Source organism: Lipophrys pholis (genome assembly GCF_963383615.2).
Source record: "Lipophrys pholis genome assembly, chromosome: 1".
NCBI classification, from domain to species: domain Eukaryota; kingdom Metazoa; phylum Chordata; class Actinopteri; order Blenniiformes; family Blenniidae; genus Lipophrys; species Lipophrys pholis.
This window is the reverse complement of record NC_137635.1, coordinates 25,396,694-25,415,002: the sequence shown is the minus strand read 5'-3', so window position 1 is coordinate 25,415,002 and position 18,309 is coordinate 25,396,694. Positions and strand designations below refer to the sequence as shown.

At 45.6% G+C, this 18,309-nt stretch overlaps 1 protein-coding gene across 1 annotated transcript; it reads right to left on the bottom strand.

Annotated features, from left to right (window-relative positions):
* Window positions 1-1,180: 1,180 nt before the first annotated feature.
* plekhj1 (pleckstrin homology domain containing, family J member 1) lies at window positions 1,181-10,043 on the bottom strand. The gene is made up of 6 exons (XM_080493462.1): window positions 9,223-10,043; window positions 8,419-8,486; window positions 8,112-8,178; window positions 7,864-7,954; window positions 5,747-5,810; window positions 1,181-2,669 (listed from the first exon to the last, which is right to left on the bottom strand). Exons 1-6 carry the CDS (start codon window positions 9,314-9,316, stop codon window positions 2,577-2,579), a joined length of 477 nt encoding a protein of 158 aa, XP_080349588.1. The 5' UTR covers window positions 9,317-10,043; the 3' UTR covers window positions 1,181-2,576.
* Window positions 10,044-18,309: the final 8,266 nt, after the last annotated feature.

Genomic DNA, 18,309 nt, shown 5'->3' with positions numbered 1-18,309 from the left:
TTACTTCTTTGGTAACAAAATTCAACCTACCCAGCACTCACTTATTCTGTTTCTTTCAGATAAGACATTATGTGAAAACTTACTTCCCCCATTTTGCCAACAGACCACTGGAATTGTTGTTAGACCAGTTCATGACTCTGGATAGTAGACCGAAGGGTCTTATAGGAACCATATGCAGCTATATCTACAGTCTGTCTCCAAACCGCCTGAGCTCCCTGAGGTCCACCTGGGGTCAAGACCTCAGGATCCTCTGATCTGATGAAATCTGGCAGGAGATTTTACATAGTGTTCACACATCTTCTTTTTGGGAAAGACATAACTTCCTACAGTGTAAAATTCTGCATAGAGTGTATTTTACCAACGCTAAACTGTCCAGAATCGACCCTGACAGGACGGACACCTGCAGTAGGTGCAGACAATCACCTGCTGACTTTGGCCACATGTTCTGGACTTTCCAACTGTCTGGATTTTGGACTACGATCTTTGAAACACTCAGCGAGGTTGTAGGTCAAACCATAGTGCTTCAACCCATTACTGCCTTCTGTGGAATCACAACCTCAGTCGGATTCCCTAAACCAGCCAGAGTACCTGCTGGAAGAGTGATTCTCCTGAAGTGGTCTCGCTCCACCCCACCAACTCACAATATGTGGATTCAGGAGATACTGCGATGTGTTACTGTGGAAAGGATCAGGTTCTCCTTGAAAGGTTCCTTAGAAAACTTCCACAAGACACAGCAGTACTTTTTAACATCGACTCCGACAATCATTATCGAAATTAATTGAGCCCCACATTTACTCATTTATTCTACTTTGTTATGACATCTTTATTCTTTCCTTTCTTTCTTTTATTCTCCAATTATCAAACAGTCTAAGGTGTGTTGGTATGAATGGAAGAAATGTGTGTAACTCAGCGAGGGCAGGAATAGTATAGGCTGCGAGATTGGGTTAGAAATATATGAAATATTGCTTTGCGACAGAACTGCTCTTTATTATGAGTCTGAAAATCCTGATGCTTTGTGCCGCGCAAACCTCAATAAACTTGAACAAAAAAAAACATAAAATCCATGGTCGTTAGTGCTCCAGCATCAGATCAGCCTTCAAGGAATCTAATTGTTCTGCTGAGGATCACGTTTGTGTAAAGTCTTTGTTTCATTTCAATAAAGACTCAAAATACATAAATTCACTTTCAGATGATTTTAATCATTAAAAAAAGATGCCAGTGAAACAAGTGGGAGTAAACAGTAAAAACATTCACCTTGCTCTGCAGGCTCACTCAGTCATTACACACACATTTCACAACTTTGCAGGATACGAGAATCAAATATAGTCAAATATTCAGGTACAGCTTAGACTAGAATGTCACTGGAATGTAAATTTATTGTCACTTATTTCTGCACGAATATAAGATATTGTAATCGTATTTACTATGGCTTCCATTGATCCTATGAAATAGGATATTCATATTTTGACTCTTTTTCATTTTCATGATTTATAAGCTAAAATTAGAAATAATAAAACAAGTGAAGGGTTGAAATAGTTCAATTTAAAGTGTAGACCCAGAGTGTGGACACTGAGTGTAGACCCAGAGTGTGGACCCAGAGTGTGGACCCAGAGTGTAGACCCAGAGTGTAGACCCAGAGTGTAGACCCAGAGTGTAGACCCAGAGTGTGGACCCAGAGTGTGGACCCAGAGTGTAGACCCAGAGTGTAGACCCAGAGTGTGGACCCAGAGTGTAGACCCAGAGTGTAGACCCAGAGTGTGGACCCAGAGTGTGGACCCAGAGTGTAGACCCAGAGTGTGGACCCAGAGTGTAGACCCAGAGTGTGGACCCAGAGTGTGGACCCAGAGTGTAGACCCAGAGTGTGGACCCAGAGTGTAGACCCAGAGTGTGGACCCAGAGTGTGGACACTGAACAGCTTCATTCAACACACAGGATTCAAAGTGCCACAATACAAGTACAGTAGCTTCAAGTAAAGAACTAGAATTCATTAAATAAAAAGCAAAAACCAGAAATATGTGCAAAACTATAGGTTTTAAGAAAAACTAAAACAAATGAGAGAGAGAGAGAGAGGAGAGAGATAAAGAGAGAGAAGGAGAGGGGGAGCTAAAAGTAGTTTTCTCTTGAGATTATTGAGCAGAATATTTGGCTCAGTCAGCAGTTTGAAGGACTCATGCAGTCTGAAAGAGGAAACGTCTCAGTGGCCTTGTGAAATCTGCAGGGTGTCTCATCAGTTTTGTCCTGAAGCAGCAGATCAGAAAGTCCACATTTACTAAGAAACACATTCACACAAACAAACAGCTGACTGCAGGTGGAAGACATGACTGAACAGGGTTTCTTGAAATTCCCTAAAACCACTAACGTGAGTTTGAGTTGCAGAAGAAGAACCAACGGCTTTGTCCGGCCGTCTGAAAGTGAAGGAAACTCATCAATTGGCCACAAAGAAGCGGAGAGGAGGAGGAACCAGGAAAACCAGAACCAAGTCAGCATTTGAATGCCAGTGAGAGTCCAGCCTGATCAGGACGGACCAGGTGGACCAGAGGTCCTACAGGGGTCCCTATAGTAGTCCTAAAGGGGTCCTACAGGGACGAGGCGTCTCCAGACCGGTCCTGCAGGCTGTGGCCGACCTGGAAGCGGGTTTCGTCTGATATGCCGTACTGGTCCAGAGGGTCCTGTGAAGGAAGCAGACCACGTGTGAAACCAGGACTAATCCAGGCCCCGTTCACACAACGAAAACCAGTGAAACCAGAAAACCGTGGTCAGGTTTTGGGCTCCGTTTCCATGACAACGGTACTTGGAACCACTGACCCTGTCACTTTTACAAACTGGCTCCCAACGTGGAACTTTTCCCAGAGGCTGGCGACTGTGCTACTGGGCATGTGCAGAAGTTCTTCTTCTGCGTGAGAAACAAACCGTCCCAGTTCTAGTTTTATCGTCCACGTTAACGTTTAGAGTGGATCGTTCTCTACTGCATATGGATGTGGTTTCATTACAGAAACAAGCGACAGCGCCACCTCAGGGCCTGGCAGGCTGACTACATCCTTGTCAGTGTTTGTGCAGTTGTCATGTAAACGGAGATCTTTTTCAAAATGTTACCATGTCAATGCTAAACTTTTCTGAACCATTTTCACTTCAATGTGTGGCGTTCAGCATTCAGTGTTCAGCATTCAGTTCAGCGTTCAGCATTCAGTTCAGCGTTCAGCAATCAGTTCAGCGTTCAGCAATCAGTTCAGCGTTCAGCAATCAGTTCAGCGTTCAGCGTTCAGCAATCAGTTCAGCGTTCAGCATTCAGTTCAGCGTTCAGCAATCAGTTTAGCGTTCAGCATTCAGTACAGCGTTCAGCATTCAGTACAGCGTTCAGCAATCAGTTCAGCGTTCAGCAATCAGTTCAGCATTCAGTTCAGTGTTCAGCATTCAGTTCAGTGTTCAGCATTCAGTTCAGTGTTCAGCAATCAGTTCAGCGTTCAGCAATCAGTTCAGCGTTCAGCAATCAGTTCAGCGTTCAGCAGTCAGTTCAGTGGTCAGCATTCAGTACAGCGTTCAGCATTCAGTTCAGCGTTCAGCATTCAGTTCAGCATTCAGTTCGGTGTTCAGTTCAGAGTTCAACTTCAGTTCAGCATTCAGTTTAGGGCTGCAACTAACGATTATTTTGATAATCGATTGATTATTTTTTCGATGAATCGGATAAAAAAATTTAAAATAAAAATCTCAAATTGTAAGACCAGTTGATATTGAAGGAACCAAAGACCAAATATGTTATTATGGTTATTTAAAAGCACATAACTGAACCAGTACCAAGATGTATACTAAGTGAGAGAGAGAGAGAGAGAGCGAGAGCGAGAGAGAGTATAGACACACGCATATGTATATAAGACGTGTACAAGATAATTATTAAATAAGATTTAACTAACTTCAGGGACCACATACAGTCAGTTTCATCTTTAGTAGACCAGACTGGTAAAATATTACTATAATAACCTTTAAATTTACTCTTAAGGTTTTTCTTTGTTGTGGTCACAGTGTATGTAATGGAATTATCTATATTTTTGTAAGATCACACAGTTAGTACCGAAAATTATTACAATCTCAACATAAAGTCCATTTTAATGAAACATTCTGGTGCAAAACACAATGAAATGTCAAAATAAAACTAGTATAAATCCTCTATAAGCTCCTTGCTTGGTGGGACAGACTGGAGCCTCTTGGGGGGGTTTGGCCCCCGGGCCTCATGTTCTCTGCTGGAAAGGGAAAGTCAAACTAAGGGAGAGGAGCTTTACTGCAGCTCTGTGCTGCGGGGAGGCGGCGATGATTCACATCTCAAACTAACCTCCTGACCCCACAACGTCTGAATATTCCAATAATCGGGTCCAGTCCAGGTATTTTGTCCGTTTCAGTATCGTTCAGCTTGAAATTTACCAGGAGAACCTGTCTGTTGTCCTTGTCAGGCAGGTTGTCCTCATTAAGGTGTGTTAACAGGTAAATATGTGTCCTGCACAGTGACGTGTCCAGTACAGGGGGTCACTCTTACCGGGTCCTCACAGGTTCTACTGTACCGCCTCGCGACATCCAACTCGCTCTGCAGGCTGAAGTTCTGTTTCAGTCAGCCAGCGCTGATGAAGCTACGAAGGTGAAGTAAACGACTCCACAACATGGCGAGTGGCGCATAAATCGCTCGGCACAAGGAATCAATAATGAAATTCGTTGGTAAAACTTTTATCAATCGTATTTTATCGATTTGTTGTTGCAGCCCTAGTTCAGTTCAGCGTTCAGTTCAGCGTTCAGTTCAGCGTTCGGATCAGTGTTCAGCGTTCAGTTCAATATTCAGCGTTCAGTTCAGTGTTCAGTTCAGCGTTCAGTTCAGCGTTCGGATCAGTGTTCAGTTCAGCGTTCGGATCAGTGTTCAGTTCAGCGTTCAGTTCAATATTCAGCGTTCAGTTCAGTGTTCAGTTCAGCGTTCGGATCAGTGTTCAGCGTTCAGTTCAATATTCAGCGTTCAGTACAGCGTTCAGTTCAGCGTTCAGTTCAGCGTTCGAATCAGTGTTCAGCATTCGGATCAGTGTTCAGCGTTTGGATCAGTGTTCAGCGTTTGGATCAGTGTTCGGATCAGTGTTCAGCGTTCGGATCAGTGTTCAGCGTTCGGATCAGTGTTCAGCGTTCGGATCAGTGTTCAGCGTTCAGTTCAGCGTTTGGATCAGTGTTCAGCGTTCAGTTCAGCGTTCAGTTCAATATCCAGCGTTCAGTTCAGCGTTCAGTTCAGTGTTCAGCGTTCAGTTCAGTGTTCAGCGTTCAGTTCAGCGTTCGGATCAGTGTTCAGCGTTCAGTTCAGCGTTCGGATCAGTGTTCAGCGTTCGGATCAGTGTTCAGCGTTCGGATCAGTGTTCAGCGTTCAGTGTTCGGATCAGTGTTCAGCGTTTGGATCAGTGTTCAGCGTTCAGTTCAGTGTTCAGCGTTCAGTGTTCGGATCAGTGTTCAGCGTTTGGATCAGTGTTCAGCATTCAGTTCAGCGTTCGGATCAGTGTTCAGCGTTCAGTTCAGCGTTCAGGTCAGCGTTCAGTTCAGAGGTCAGCGTTCAGTTCAGAGGTCAGCGTTCAGTTCAGAGGTCAGGTCAGCATTCAGTTCAGTGTTCAGTTCAGTTCAGTGTTCAGGTCAGCGTTCAGGTCAGCGTGCAGCATTCAGTTCAGTGTTCAGCGTTCAGGTCAGTGTTCAGCGTTCAGATCAGCGTTCAGGTCAGATGTGCTCCAGGACTCACCTTCCCCGTCAGACGGTGAATCTCACTGCGATAGAAGATCAGGTTCTTCCTCATGAATTCATAACTGCAACACATGAAAACTTTCACGTCACATTGGAGGAAGCAGGAAGATTGAAGATCAGACACAGTGGAATGTGAGCCGAGGACTGATGGATGGATGGATGGATGGATGGATGGATGGATGGATGGATGGATGGATGGATGGATGGATGGATGGATGGATGGATGGATGGATGGATGCAGAGCTTTGACTGTGGGCCGATTGCTGACCTGCTTTCTGCCACATCGTCTAGTTTTGATGTTTTATTGGAATAAATCTCAATCTGAGAATATTTGAATAATTTCTGCTGGAACGTGAAGCCGGAGACAGACGGAGCTGAGAGCTGAGAGCCTCCAGCAGTTCACAGAAAACACACTCACACACTCACTCATTCACTCCAGTCGTGTTCTGCACACTAACATGATGATCTGCAGAGGACAACAATAACAGTCTAAAGTGAGAAGCGGGAAGGAGACGAGGGAATAACAGCTGCTAGTCAGGAGGAGGAGGAAACAACATGATGAGCAGCTGGAGGTGAAAGGGCGAGTCTCGTTTCACATGTTAGATCAGAATGGTACGTGTGTGTGTGTGTGTGTGTGTGTGTGTGTGTGTGTGTGTGTGTGTGTGTGTGTGTGTGTGTGTGTGTGTGTGTGTGTGTGTGTGTGTGTGTGTGTGTGTGTGTGTGTGTGTGTGTGTGTGTGTGTGTGTGTGTGTGTGTAAGGAATAGTCTTTTATGAACCATCCTGCAACTCTGCAGCCACTCCACAGTCGCTCAACAGCCGCTCCACTCTTCAGCCACTCCACAGTCGCTCTACAGCCGCTCCACTCTTCAGCCACTCCACAGTCGCTCAACAGCCGCTCCACTCTTCAGCCACTCCACAGTCGCTCTACAGCCGCTCCACTCTTCAGCCACTCCACAGTCGCTCTACAGCCGCTCCACTATTCAGCCACTTCACAGTCGCTCTACAGCCGCTCCACTCTATAGCCACTCCACAGTCGCTCAACAGCCGCTCCACTCTTCAGCCACTCCACAGTCGCTCAACAGCCGCTCCACTATTCAGCCACTCCACAGTCGCTCTACAGCCGCTCCGCTCTGCAGCCACTCCACAGTCGCTCTACAGCCGCTCCGCTCTACAGCCACTCCACAGTCGCTCTACAGCCGCTCCATTCTTATATTGATATGGACACAATACAATTGTTGTTAAAAGGACTCTTTGTAAAAAGTCTACATCATGTTAAGTTTAGGACAAAAAGCTGCAGCATGTTTTACTGTTTGCTTGAAGAATTGAGATTTTATAAAAATCCTGGTTTTAAAAAACAAGCAGTCAGAAAATGATCAAATTGTTGTAAAAATTCAAAACAATATATGTTTCCCAGGGCTTCATCTCGTTATGGACGGTGTCTCAGTGAAAGTTCTGGACAAGAGGAGGAAGAGGAGGAGGAGGAGGAGGAGAGGGGGAGGAGGAAGAGGAAGAGGAGGAGGAAGAGCAGGAGGAGGAGGAGAGGGGGGAGGAGGAATAGGAAGAGAAGGAGCAGGAGGAGGAGGAGAGGGGGAAGAGGAGGAAGAGGAGGAGAGGGGGAGGAGGAAGAGGAAGAGGAGGAGCAGGAGGAGGAGGAGGAGGAGAGGGGGAAGAGGAAGAGGAAGAGGAGGAGCAGGAGGAGGAGGATAGGGGGAGGAGGAAGAAGAGGAAGAGGAGGAGGAGGAGGAGGAGGAGAGGGGGAGGAGGAATAGGAAGAGAAGGAGCAGGAGGAGGAGGAGAGGGGGAAGAGGAGGAAGAGGAGGAGAGGGGGAGGAGGAAGAGGAAGAGGAGGAGCAGGAGGAGGAGGAGGAGGAGAGGGGGAAGAGGAGTAAGAGGAAGAGGAAGAGGAGGAGCAGGAGGAGGAGGATAGGGGGAGGAGGAAGAAGAGGAAGAGGAGGAGGAGGAGGAGGAGAGGGGGAGGAGGAATAGGAAGAGAAGGAGCAGGAGGAGGAGGAGAGGGGGAAGAGGAGGAAGAGGAAGAGGAAGAGGAGGAGCAGGAGGAGGAGGAGGAGGAGAGGGGGAGGAGGAAGAGGAAGAGGAGCAGCAGGAGGAGTGACCTGGCTTTGATGATGGAGTCCATCCACTCGGCTCGCTGCTCCTCAGAGTCACACTCAAACAGGTACTTCCTCTCTGCCTCGTCCAGGAAAGCTGCAGGCAAACACATGAAGTGATGAACAGGAGCTGGTGTGTGTGTGTGTGTGTGTGTGTGTGTGTGTGTGTGTGTGTGTGTGTGTGTGTGTGTGTGTGTGTGTGTGTGTGTGTGTGTGTGTGTGTGTGTGTGTGTGTGTGTGTGTGTGTGTCTCACTGATGGAGAAGGTGTGCCCGTCTTCCCGCTCCACCCGACACTGCTCCAGCAGCAGTGCTCCCATTGGCTGACAGAGAAAACAGCTGGGATTAGTTGGACAATGAGACGGAGGAGACGGTTCTGTCCTCTAACCTGGACTTGTGACTAAAGAACTGTCCTCTCTTCCAACCTGCTTCGTGAACTGAAACCCACATGACTTCTTTAATCCTGAACATCAACATGACATCCAGGGGTGGAGAGCTGAACTACATCAACCTTCACCACTTCATATATATTGATAGAATACAAACATGAGGGAACTACTGACCTCCTCCTCGTCAGTCCGGAAATAAAACAGGAAGTTCACCACCAGTTTCACCAGCCTCTTCTTCACCACTATGATCACAGAGAGGAAGTCACATCAAACATCAAACCATCAAACATAAAACAATCAAACTTTAAACCATCAAACATAAAACATCAAACCATCTCCACCTCAGGACCAGAGAACCAGGAGACAAGAGGACCAGAGAACCAGGAGACAAGAGGACCAAGAGACAAGAGAACTAGGAGACAAGAGGACCAGAGAACTAGGAGACCAGAGGACCAAGAGAACCAGGAGACAAGAGGACCAGAGAACCAGGAGACCAAAGGACTGGGAGGAGACAAAAGAACCAGGAGAACAGAGAACCAGGAGACAAGAGGACCAGAGAACCAGGAGACAAGAGGACCAGAGAACCAGGAGACCAGAGGACCAAGAGAACCAGGAGACAAGAGGACCAGAGAACCAGGAGACCAAAGGACTGGGAGGAGACAAAAGAACCAGGAGAACAGAGAACCAGGAGACAAGGTGACCAGGAGACCAGAGAACCAGGAGACCAGAGAACCAGGAGACAAGGTGACCAGAGAACCAGGAGACCAGAGAACCAGGAGACAAGGTGACCAGGAGACCAGAGAACCAGGAGACCAGAGAACCAGGAGAAAAGGTGACCAGAGAACCAGGTGACCAGAGAACCAGGAGACAAGGTGACCAGGAGACAAGGTGACCAGAGAACCAGGTGACCAGAGAACCAGGAGACAAGGTGACCAGAGAACCAGGTGACCAGAGAACCAGGAGACAAGGGGCTCTTACCGTCTCCTTTCTTGGGTCCTCTCATGCCCAGCTCAGCTGCTCTCTCTGACGGCTGCCTGCTCAGGGACACCAGCTCCTTCTCGTTGAAACGCATGGCGGGAGACCGGGACCGGGACCGGGACCGGGACCGCAGGAGGAGACACACAGACGGAGGCTACTCCTCCGGGTCTCTTCCCCTCACGGCGGACATGAAGCAGCAGCTCTGCGGGTTTTCAAGGTTCAGCCTCCGTATCTGACGGACACGGAGCGTCACTGCGGGGAGGACTGATCCACACACACACGACACACACGACACACACGACACACACGACACACACGACACACACACACACACACACACACACACACACACACACCGGACACGGACACACACACACAAACACACACCTGACACACACCGGACACGCACACACACACACTCCTAACACACACAGATACCGGACACACACACTCCTCGCCCCGCGGGAGAGACGCTCCTCAGCAGTTACCCGATCTGACAGTTTCTTCTTCTGCTTCTGCTTCTTCTTCTTTTGGGTTTTACGGCAGTTTGCATCCGTGATGTTGCATTACCGCCATCTGCTGGTTCGATGTATCTAGCTTCTCTCCCACCGCTCTATAGTTTCTCCAATAATCCGTTGCCTTCAGGAACCTATTTAAACATCTTCTGCCCCTTCCTCTTTCTCCCCACATCAGTATATCCTTCACTCCTCCTCTTCCCATTCCTTCTCTGCTCAATCTCTCCATCCTAATCCTTCTTTCACTCCCATCCGTCCAGCAGCTCACCAGCACTGCTCCACTGTCTCTGACCTCCGACATAGACTGCAATGTCTTGTTGGCTGATTGAAGATGGTCTCCTCTCCACTCCTCTTCTCTCCTCCCTCCTCCACTCCTCTTCTCTCCTCCCTCCTCCACTCCTCTTCCCTGATTCCTCCTCCACTCCTTTTCCCTCCTCCCTCTTCCACTCCTCCTTCCTCCTCTTCTCTCCTCCCTCCTCCACTCCTTTTTCCCTCCTCCCTTCCTCTTCTCTCCTGCCTCCTTCCTCCTCCACTCCACTTCCCCCTGCCTCCTCCACTCCTCTTCTCTCCTTCCTCCTCCACTCCTCTTCTCTCCTTCCTCCTCCACTCCACCTCCCCCTGCCTCCTCCACTCCTCTTCTCTCCTGCCTCCTCCACTCCTTTTTCCCTCCTCCCTTCCTCTTCTCTCCTGCCTCCTTCCTCCTCCACTCCACTTCCCTCCTTCCTCCTCCACTCCTCCTCCCCCCTCCATTCCTCTTCCCTCCTGCCTCCTCCACTCCTCTTTCCTCCTGCTTCCTCTTTCCCCTTCCTCCTCCACTCCGCTTCCCTTCTCAACTCCTCTTCCCTTCTCCCTTATCCCTCCTCCACTCCCCTTCCCTCCTGCCTCCTCCACTCCTCTTTCCCCTTCCTCCTCAACTCCTCTTCCCTTCTCCCTCTTTCCTCCTCCACTCCTCTTCCCTCCTCCATCCTGCCTCCTCCACTCCTCTTCCCCCTTCCCTAGAGATATGTGGCCATTGCTTGGTAGAGTAGGTCCTGCCTGCAGTGTGACTCCTGATCAGAGGCTCTGTAACACCCAGTCACTGCACTCCAGTGCCTTTCTCACCCTTCATCCTCTCACACACTCTGCCATCAAGCTGGCGGACATTTTGAGTGAGAACACACTGAGGAGGTGTGATGTTCTTCTGCTCATCTCTGTGCAGACCCAGGCACCACCACTGCAGCTCCTGGAGCTCCTTCCATCTACCTGTGTACATTTGGACAAAGTCCCAATAGTTTTCGTTCATATAAGCTCAGACCTCCACACTGGAATTACTGACCAAATCACCAGTGGGAAGAACTGCACGCCCATCTATCTGGTTGCTTCCTCCCCTGCTTGTCCATCTAAAGCTGAGCTTTTCCTCTTCCTCCCTCTCCCAGTAGCTCCTCATCACTCCCTCAGTAGGAAGCTCCTCCCAGTGTCCTTCCAGGTAGATCCAGCAATTCACTCCAGCCTGAACCATCCAGCCTGGACCATCCAGCCTGAACCATCCTGCCTGGACCACATCCAGCCTGGACCACATCCAGCCTGAACCATCCAGCCTGAACCATCCAGCCTGGACCATCCAGCCTGAACCATCCTGCCTGGACCACATCCAGCCTGGACCACATCCAGCCTGAACCATCCAGCCTGAACCATCCAGCCTGGACCATCCAGCCTGAACCATCCTGCCTGGACCACATCCAGCCTGGACCACATCCAGCCTGAACCATCCAGCCTGAACCATCCAGCCTGAACCATCCAGCCTGAACCATCCAGCCTGGACCATCCAGCCTGAACCATCCAGCCTGGACCATCCAGCCTGAACCATCCAGCCTGAACCATCCAGCCTGGACCATCCAGCCTGAACCATCCAGCCTGGACCACATCCAGCCTGCACCACATGCAGCCTGAACCATCCAGCCTGAACCATCCAGCCTGGACCATCCAGCCTGAACCATCCAGCCTGGACCATCCAGCCTGAACCATCCAGCCTGGACCACATCCAGCCTGAACCATCCAGCCTGAACCATCCAGCCTGGACCACATCCAGCCTGGACCATCCAGCCTGGACCACATCCAGCCTGAACCATCCAGCCTGGACCACATCCAGCCTGAACCATCCAGCCTGGACCACATCCAGCCTGGACCATCCAGCCTGGACCACATCCAGCCTGAACCATCCAGCCTGGACCACATCCAGCCTGAACCATCCAGCCTGGACCACATCCAGCCTGAACCATCCAGCCTGGACCACATCCAGCCTGGACCATGCAGGCTACGAGAGGTTGAAGATGTCAGCGAACGCTCCCGTCAGATGACGGATGCACATGACAGCAATGTGTGGCCCGACACCCCGTCAGGTCCTGCAGCTTTGGAGGGCTTGATGCCCTTCAATACAGAGCTCACCTGGTGTGGCTGCAGGATAAGTGCTGGTTCATCACTAGGAGGGCTGGCGTGAGGATCTGCTCTGGTGTTCTGTGTTTAAGCGTGCAAAGAAATTGTTCAGGGTGTCAGGCAGTGTGCTGTCAGTGCTGGTCTGAGCTGCTGCCTTTGTAGTCCGTGATGGTCTTGATGCCGGTCCACATGCTGTGGGAGTTGTTGTGGGCGAAGTGTTCCTCAATGGGTTGTTGTGTACCTGTTTGGCCTCTATGATGCCCTCTTCAGGTCTCCCTGGGCGTGGCTGGAGGCCTCTATGTCACCAGACATGCCCGGAGAGATGCGAAGAGTGGCATCATAATTCCAGTTCCTCCTAATCCCCGATCCTCCTAATCATTGCCTCCTACCTGCATGGTACTTCCAGTTGAGTTGCAGTACTCCCTCCATTATGCAGGTGTTGTTGGTCCTATTACTCGCCTCACTACTGCTAGAGCCTAGTGACTCATTGCCTGGAAGCTATGCGTTCTTCTCAGCACCTTAAATGCTTTATTCTTGTTCTTCACTGCTTCTTTACACCTGCCATCCCACCAAGGTAATAACTTCCTCTGCCCTTTACCCTTACTTTTAGGAACAGCCTCTTCTGCTGCAAGTATTATGGCCTTTTTGATTTCAATATCCAAAGTCTCGATGTCTCAGTCATCATCAATCTGACGTCAGTACATTTCACTTAACTTCCCAAATTTCCCCCAATCTACCTTTTCATACATTTATTTGATGCCCTCCCCCCCTTTAGTCACGGACACCTTCATGCCAATCTTACATGTCAGTGGGTAGTGATCACTTCCTATAGTTCCTTACCTATATACTCTCCACTTACAAAATGTTGCCAACCCATTAGACACCATTGTTAGATTCAGTACTGACCGTCTTCCTGTTACCACATCAACCGTAGTTATACTTCCATCATTCCTGCAAACTAGATTCCCCTACTCTAACAAGTCCTCTGTTACCTGTCCATTATCATTCACCCTCTCATTCTTCCACAGCATGTTATGTGGATTAGAATCCCCACACCAAATGATATTACTCTCTCCATGTCCTTCAACTCCTGGTGTCAGGGATTGCAGGTGGTGTGTGGACGGACCCAAGCGCAGACTCACAGAATTCCATAAAAACCAGAGTTTATTGAAGTCCAGGGAACACAAGGAGAAGCAGGGGACACAAGGGCGACTTTGTCTAATCATTTTTAATTGGAATGACATCCTGACCACTGATCATTTCACTTACTGTGTCTTGTTATTTTGGCTATTAGAGATAAGACTGTGAATAGTAAGGGTTCATTCCCTCGATGACCTGTTACCAACAGTTTGGAAGCCCACATATCATATCTTGCTTGCACACAAAGAACAATGAGGGCACACCAAAATGAACATTTTCATTGTATTATTAAGTTTATTTAAAAAACAATAACAGAAACATATTATAATGTATTTATTGGTCGAAGTCATACATTACCCAAGCTTATAAATTTCCATTAAACTTCGGGCAAGTAAGAAGTTGTCCGGGCAGTAAAAAGATGTAAGCACTTGCTCAAAATACTTAATGTCAAGCCCTAACTGTTAGTAGTAAGTAATGAGCCTGTTAGCAATTATTAAGTATTATTTAATAGTCCCATAATGGTCGGAGGTCAGGGTACTTCAAAACGTTACCATTTTTCAAAAAGCCATTTGTGTTACTGTTGTATGAGGTTATTAAAGCCTTTTTGTGATGTGAAACTAATATTTATACACATGTATGTTTTTTTATTGTCACATTAATACATATCAATGTATGTCATATAATGTGTGCAAGTTGTCTTTTGCATGGATACAAATGATAGTACATTATTGACTAAATTACTTGTTTTCACCTTATTTGGATATATAATAGAATATTTAGCAATTTCAAGACTGACTATATATGTATATATATACAGTATATATATAGTATTGTTAATACTAAAGTTTACATAATTGATATCTTATATAAATAACTCAATACATTACATTAAATATATATTTTTTGATAAACACCAGCTTTTATGAGAGATTTTCCTTGTGTACTTTATGTATTTCAGCTCCTTTGATTGTCATAAAGGCAATAAATGTTTATTTGTAAAGCACAAAACTGAAATCTGCCCAACCTGGCAACATGGTATTTGATGATGGTGGCTGACGAGGGTCAATAAAAAGGAGAGGCAAACATTATAATGAATGTCTGACTTGTGTCTATTTAAAAATCACCATGTTATATAATAATATTCTACATTTTTCTTTTGTGACTTATAATCAATACGATGTTGCTTTTTCTTGTTCCAGGTTTGAAAGATAAATGCAGTAGATTATAGATTGAAAACCCAGTAAGCCCTCTGACCAATCATAGAAGCAATGATGATCACATCAAACATGAAGAACTTCTGACCATGGGAGGGATTAGACTGAGATTAAACTGAGCTTCAGTCACTAACTACTTTGCCAAAGTTCATTTAAAATAGTTGATATCTTTATTCCTACGGTCAACAGTGAAGCACAAACAAACCCCAAAATGATTCAACTCAAAACTATTTGACTTTTTTTTTACAGTGTGTTTATGACAATGACTACTCTGTTTTATACCACTGAAAGTGCAAATTATCAGAAATGATCATGATTAACCTTTTAATGAAGTCTCAATGGAGACTTGATTTAGAAATAAACACAATTGCAGCAGGTTTTAAACACGTTGTTTGCAGCCTTCAGAGTGACGTGATGTTAAAACATGACCAGGGAACAGTTTAATAAAACAAATCTGATCAATTTGATTCACGGAGAAGTATTAGTATTTAAAACTTATTTAGCAGTTATTGTATTGATGATGCATTGTGTTATTACTTAGATATAATTATGGATATCACATCAGATTGATTTTAATAGAATTATTATTCCACAGTGAATGTTCAGTTTATACTTGTCAAATTGAAAAGAATTTCTGATCTTGTGATGCTTCTTTAAATCCGTTTATGTGCTCATCTCATTTTTCATTTATTCATTTTTTAATTATTTATTTATTTCAAACGAAGGACGGATTAAAATCAGATGAAACAAATGGAAAAGAAAAAAGAAAAGAAAAGGAAATAAAAAGCCAATTTCAATATAACACACATTTGACTCGTTCTGAACTGGAGAGGAAGAAGCTTGTCAATTCCTAGAAGAGAGCTATTTGTGAAAAACAGAATAAAACAAAAACACACAAAAAAGAACAAAATGAACAAGAGCCATTAACATCTATGAGAGTTTCATTCTCCTTCTTCATTTCTGTATTTTTCAAAGATATATCTTTTGTACATTTTTTTAAATTGTGTTATATTCATACTTTGTTTAATCGTGCCGTCATTCCACAAAACCAGCCCACAGATGGAAACACGTACTTTTTAAATTAGTCCGAGCAGAATTCTGTTTCAAGTTTAGTTCCCCTCTAAAGTTAGAACCTCCACTCCGCTCTGTCTTTGAACAGTTTGTGTGTTTACAGGAGCAGTTTATTTATTGCTTTGTATATTATTTGTGCAGTCTTAAATTCTACCAGATCCCCAAACTTTAAGGTGTGTAGTTTTAAAAACAGTATATAGGTGTGTTCATGATATCCTACATTATTTACTATATTATTATTTACGAGAGGCTCTTTGTTGTTTTGTGCTTAGCAGTGTTGGGAAAGTTCAGTTTCTACATGAACCAGTTCAAAGTTCAGTTCACAAATTTTAAAATGAACTAGTTCAGTTCATAGTTCTAAATTCATAGTTCCAGAAATTAACTAGATCATAGTTCTTTTTTTTCAATATGTTGCTGTGAGCTATTCCCCTCAGAATACTGTCATTTCTCCATTGTTACCCCCCAGTCAGTCCTCACTAGTAGCAGCTGCAGCCCCCCACCCCGACACTATATTCTCATAACCATGAGGACAAAGCTGCTGCTTGAATGGACTTTATGAATGAGGAATTATTCAAACTAAAACAAAACGGACAGTAGTTCTTAAGGTGCAAAGGAAAATATACCAGGCAGGTTCTACAAACAAATTACAGCTTAAAATAGTAAAACCCTCAAGCAATGTTTTAGTTCCTGGAACATCCCTTGAAAGGCCAGCCGGGTTCAATGAGCCTCTCAGGTTTGATGTTGTTGAGTTGCTTCTTGAAACCCGGCGGGCAAAGTTTATTCAAAAAGTAGGGACGTCCCGATCACACTTTTTGACCCCCAATACCGATCTGATTTTTCAGAATTGAGTATCGGCCGATACCGATACATACCGATATATAAGCCGCACCCACCAAATTTAAAAAGGTAAAAAAAAATATGGAGTTACGTGATGTACCTGAACGCATCACCCACTGTCAGCGACAAGAAGCTCATTAACCCTTAAAAAGCCGAGTCGTCCACCGCAGAGTTCAAAGCATGTTAAAAAAAATAAAAAGTAACACCTTATCGTCCGGAAAGTACTGTGATCATACTAAGATGAAGTATTAATGGTGGAGACAGAGTCTTGGGGTAGAGCTGCTGTCTTCTATTTCTTTTCGCCGCGATGCTTCACATTTTGATGACGTTTGCGGCAGTGCGACTCTGCTGTTGCCAGATTGGCTGTTTTCCCCCGACATGTTAAGGCCCGTTGACGGTGAGCTTTAGCCGGGTTTCCACTGAAAGGATCAGAAATCTGGCAACTCTCTTAAACAACGTTGAACTGAGAGCGCCATTCACTAAAGCCTCGTTTCCACAGTGCCCCTTGGTGCCGGTGCCGGTCGGGTGGGGTCGGCTATCCGTAACCAGACCCGTATCAGTGCCGTGTTTCCATTACACGGGGTTCGGTTTGAAATGTAGGCGGGGTTATGAACGGTTGTGTAATCATGCAGGATGTGACGCCATAACGGGAGGACATTTTCAAAAACGTTTCCTGATTGCTGCAGAAGAACTGATTGGAAATGGCTGCTTACTGGGAGAACAGGTCGTCACGGACCAATGAGCAGACGGCAGTGTTGAAGCTCCTCCCCCTCATATCCGGCACATTGTGCCTGGTACCCCAAGTGGAGGGGTAGCGAGAAATGGTTACCAATGGTACCGGTTGGTACCGGTTCTGAGTCAGTGGAAACGCACAACAACCGGTTCCGACCTGACCCGTACCGGCACCAAGGGGCACTGTGGAAACGGGGCTTAACACCAGAATGAGCGCCGCTCACAGTGACGTCATCAGACAGAAATACAGAACGTTCAGTTCACGTTCGCCCAAACTATGATTTAATTTAAATATGTAATTTAAATATGGTAACACCAGTGTACAATACAGAATATACAGTGCTCTCCCATTCAAAACGTGCCTTGCTTCCCATCACTCCACTGCTCCACGCTACCGTCACAGGTTCTGTGTTTCCAGCAGATTTTGTGATCAAGAATCACACCCAGGAATTTATTCTCATACATTCCAAAAGCTGCTGCAAATTATCCCCATCACAAAAAATATTAGTATCATCTGCAAATAGCACAAATTTTAAGATGTTGACACCCTACATATATATATCATTAATATACAAAATAAATAATTTCGGACCCAAAACCGACCCCAGATCAAACCTATAAAACATGTAAAACATGCATAAAACATACAAATCAGATGAGGCACATGAAACAGCTAAAACATGCGAAATATACAAAACAGATACAAATATATGTTTTTAGATTTGTGGTAAATGAAACAGAGAATTTTTCTTATTGTAAAATCATTCAAGTATTTGTTCAAAGCAGTAAGAAACACAAACAGTCATAATTGTGAAAAGTTGTTGATTAAAATGTTGTTGTTTTTTAAACTTCAGTGCCATTAACAGAATTTTAATTATTAGAAATGTTTTTATACACAAACATATGTAGATATATAAATAAATAAAACAACATTTTCATCAGGAATTATGTGGCTATCTTTCATCTTAAACATGTTTGGAGAAAAAGATGCGGTGAAACTTTGGACAAGTAAACTTTGACTTTAACTTCACAGAGAAACACTTTGTTGATCTACTTGTTTATTCTGGCCTCTTCATTTTCTATCTTATCATATATTGTTGTGTATTTCGTATATCTATCAATGTGTGTGTGTGTGTGTGTGTGCGTGCGTGCGTTAATGCGTGTGT

What these genes read in the sequence shown, in the direction of transcription:
- plekhj1 (XM_080493462.1), bottom strand. Translation starts at nt 9,316, where the DNA reads ATGCGTTTCAACGAGAAGGAGCTGGTGTCCCTGAGCAGGCAGCCGTCA. An exon ending in CGGGCACACCTTCTCCATCA is followed by an intron (nt 7,955 to 8,111) that starts GTGAGACACACA and finishes GTTTGCCTGCAG; the next exon opens with CTTTCCTGGACGAGGCAGAG. An exon ending in GACTCCATCATCAAAGCCAG is followed by an intron (nt 5,811 to 7,863) that starts GTCACTCCTCCT and finishes CATGTGTTGCAG; the next exon opens with TTATGAATTCATGAGGAAGA.